At 32.3% G+C, this 3,846-nt stretch overlaps 1 protein-coding gene across 1 annotated transcript; it reads left to right on the plus strand.

Annotated features, from left to right (window-relative positions):
* Nucleotides 1-2,151: 2,151 nt before the first annotated feature.
* Nucleotides 2,152-2,974, plus strand: LOC119611563 (activity-regulated cytoskeleton associated protein 1-like). The gene has a single exon (XM_037967203.1). It carries the CDS (start codon nt 2,292-2,294, stop codon nt 2,931-2,933), a length of 642 nt encoding a protein of 213 aa, XP_037823131.1. The 5' UTR covers nt 2,152-2,291; the 3' UTR covers nt 2,934-2,974.
* Nucleotides 2,975-3,846: the final 872 nt, after the last annotated feature.

A 3,846-nucleotide genomic window follows, 5' to 3' on the forward strand; every position in this document is an offset into this window, starting at 1 on the left:
TAGTCTATAGTCTAGTCTATAGTCTAGTCTATAGTCTAGTCTAGTCTAGTCTAGTCTAGTCTATAGTCTAGTCTATAGTCTAGTCTATAGTCTAGTCCTATAGTCTAGTCTATAGTCTAGTCTATAGTCTAGTCTATAGTCTAGTCTATAGTCTAGTCTATAGTCTAGTCTATAGTCTAGTCTATAGTCTAGTCTATAGGTAGTCTATAGTCTAGTCTATAGTCTAGTCTATAGTCTAGTCTATAGTCTAGTCTATAGTCTAGTCTATAGTCTAGTCTATAGTCTAGTTAGTCTATAGTCTAGTCTAGTCATAGTCTAGTCTAGTCTATAGTCTAGTCTAGTCTATAGTCTAGTCTAGTCTAGTCTAGTCTATAGTCTAGTCTAGTCTAGTCTAGTCTAGTCTAGTCTAGTATAGTCTAGTCTAGTCTAGTCTAGTCTAGTCTAGGTCTAGTCTAGTCTAGTCTATAGGCTAGTCTAGTCTATAGTCTAGTCTAGTCTATAGTCTAGTCTAGTCTATAGTCTAGTCTAGTCTATAGCTAGTCTATAGTCTAGTCTAGTCTATAGTCTAGTCTAGTCTAGTCTAGTCTACAGTCTAGTCTAGTCTAGTCTAGTCTATAGTAGTCTATCTATAGTCTAGTCTAGTCTAGTCTAGTCTATTAGTCTAGTCTATAGTAGTCTATAGTATATAGTCTAGTCTAGTCTATAGTCTAGTCTATAGTCTAGTCTAGTCTATAGTCTAGTCTAGTCTATAGTCTAGTCTAGTCTATAGTCTAGCTAGTCTATAGTTAGTCTAGTCTAGTCTATAGTCTAGTCTAGTCTGATAGTCTAGTCTAGTTAGTCTAGTCTATAGTCTAGTCTAGTCTAGTCTATAGTCGTCTAGTCTATAGTCTAGTCATAGTCTAGTCTAGACTAGTCTATAGTCTAGTCTAGTCTATAGTCTAGTCTATAGTCTAGTCTATAGTCTAGTCTATAGCCTAGTCTATAGTCTATCCTTAGTCTAGTCTATAGTCTAGTCTATAGTCTAGTCTATAGTCTAGTCTATAGTCTAGTCTATAGTCTAGTCTATATTTTGTCTATAGTCTAGTCTATAGTCTAGTCTATAGTTAGTCTATAGTCTAGTCATAGTCTAGTCTATAGTCTAGTCATAGTCTAGTCTATAGTCTAGTCTATAGTCTAGTCTATAGTCTAGTCTATAGTCTAGTCTATAGTCTAGTCTATAGTCTAGTCTAGTCTAGTCTAGTCTAGTCTAGTAGTCTAGTCTATAGTCTAGTCTATAGTCTAGTCTATAGTCTAGTCTATAGTCTAGTCTATAGTCTAGTCTATAGTCTAGTCTATAGTCTGTATAGTCTAGTCCTATAGTCTAGTCTATAGTCTAGTCTATAGTCTATTCTATAGTCTAGTCTATAGTCTAGTCTATAGTCTATCTATAGTCTAGTCTATAGTCTAGTCTATAGTCTAGTCTATAGTCTAGTCTATAGTCTAGTCTATAGTCTAGTCTATAGTCTGTCTATAGTCTAGTCTATAGTCTAGTCTATAGTCTAGTCTATAGTCTAGTCTATAGTCTAGTCTATAGTCTATCTATAGTCTAGTCTATAGTTAGTCTATAGTCTAGTCATAGTCTAGTCTATAGTTAGTCTATAGTCTAGTCTATAGTCTAGTCTATAGTCTAGTCTATAGTCTATTCTAGTCTATAGTCTAGTCTATAGTCTAGTCTATAGTCTAGTCTATAGTCTAGTCTATAGTCTAGTTTATAGTCTAGTCTAGTCTGTAGTCTAGTCTTTAGTCTAGTCTATAGTCTAGTCTTTAGTCTAGTCTATGGTCTAGTCTTTAGTCTAGGCTATTGTCTAGTCTTTAGTATATTCTATAGTCTAGTCTTTAGTCTAATCTATAGTCTTGTCTATAGTCTAGTCTATATAGTATAGGTTAAAGAATGGTCTTCACTATAAAACTAAACTATTGCTAAACAATTTCACAATAGTTCTTTGATTTTATTTGTTGTTTACAATACAGAGCTATTGTATTTAAAGTGTTAAAAATAATCAAAAAGCTCTAAAAATTACTAATACTCTAGAAAAACAACAATTTATCTGCCAACGTATGCCGGCAATTGACTATATAAACTAGCGCTATTTCAGAAAACACTTTAGTCTACTGCGAGTTTTCATAAACGTAACGACCACATTTTAAATTTCAATAATAAATTCAAAATAACATTCGCCAGAACCGTGGCTTTGTTATTGCCTATAACAAATTATTTTAAATTAAAAGTGTTAAAATAAAACTTCTATAAAATGGCTCAAATGGTGCAAATGACTACTGAACAATTACAACAACTGATCGAATCGGTACGTGCTTCTGCTGGCGCAGGAACTGTGGTTGCTGCCGCCAAGTCCAAAGGAAGTTTTAGTAATTGTTCATCTCGCTTTGGCGGTCAACGTGATCATGAAGCTGTCGAAGAATTTATTACCTCAATAGTGACCTACAAAGAAGTGGAAGCGATTAGTGATGAAGATGCCTTAAAGGGGGTGTCGTTGCTGTTCTATGGTTTGGCCTCAACCTGGTGGCAGGGTGTGCGTAAGGAAGCTAAAACTTGGAATGATGTTTTGGCCTTAATACGTGATCATTTCTCACCCACTAAACCTTCTTATCAAATTTATTTGGAAATCTTTGATAAGAAACAAGATGACAAAACCGCTATCGATACTTTTGTGTGTCAAAAGAGAGCCCTATTGGCCCAATTGCCTGATGGTAGACATGATGAAGAAACCGAAATTGATTTGGTGTATGGTCTACTCAACATCAAATACCGTAAACATATTGCTCGTCAAGACTTTAAAACATTCCGTGAATTGTTGGAAAAGGGTCGTGTTATCGAACACAATATGTTAGAAGCTGAAGGCAGTCAACAAGATAAAAGGCGTCATAGACACTAAAAGAAGTACAAGGAGATTTTAGAGGCTATATGAGGAAAGTCACAAATAGACTACTACCAACTTAAATTGTCTTAACAAAGTGGCTAAACTTGATTTCTATAAGAATTTGCCCTCATGGTCTTAGGCACCAGAGAAAATACGCTGTTTGGTAAATGACATCATTAAAGAGAAACGATTTACTCTTTTAGTATTAACTTTATATAGGCTGCTCTTAGTTTAATGTCCCAGGTTTTTCTATACAAATTTTTAACGTTTTATTATTTTTATATAAATTTTTTATTTTTTAATTTATATAAAAATCTTAAATATTTTTAATTTGTATAGTATTAACTTGAGCATTTTGCTTAAGGGTTATGTCTCCTTATTAATATTTTACGCTAGTTTTATAAACCGGCTTTACAGGCTAAGAACGCCTGGACCTGATAAAATTTCTAAAAATCTTTTAGATTTAACAGAAATCATGTATTTTTATATACAACCATGCATACATACATATATATATATATATATATATTATAAGTCGGATATCTTTCTATATCCTAGAGCATCAGTGACTCTCTTTAAATGTTTGAATTTTTTTTAGAACTGAAATTTTTATCTAATTTTTCAAAACCCTTGACAAATTTAGAACTTGTGTCTGAAATTGTTTAAGTGTTAAAGAAAACTAAGATTTAAGTTTTATAGTTTAAAAATAATTTAAACATTTTAGGAAAGTTGCTAAAAACCGTTATATTAAGTGTTATGATAAAAAGTCTTAAAGAAAACTTTTATTTTAAAGAAAAATTTTAAAATATTTGTTTTAATTTTTCAAAATAAAACAAATATTTTAATGTTTATGCTTTAAGAAAATAGAAAATTTTCTTTAAGGCTTATTCTAACACTTATTATAGCAAAAACCTTCCCCTTGGGGAAA

This window comes from Lucilia sericata, unplaced genomic scaffold (genome assembly GCF_015586225.1).
Source record: "Lucilia sericata isolate MDLA Ls3-8-SP2 unplaced genomic scaffold, ASM1558622v1 Contig001481F_arrow, whole genome shotgun sequence".
Lineage (NCBI taxonomy): Eukaryota > Metazoa > Arthropoda > Insecta > Diptera > Calliphoridae > Lucilia > Lucilia sericata.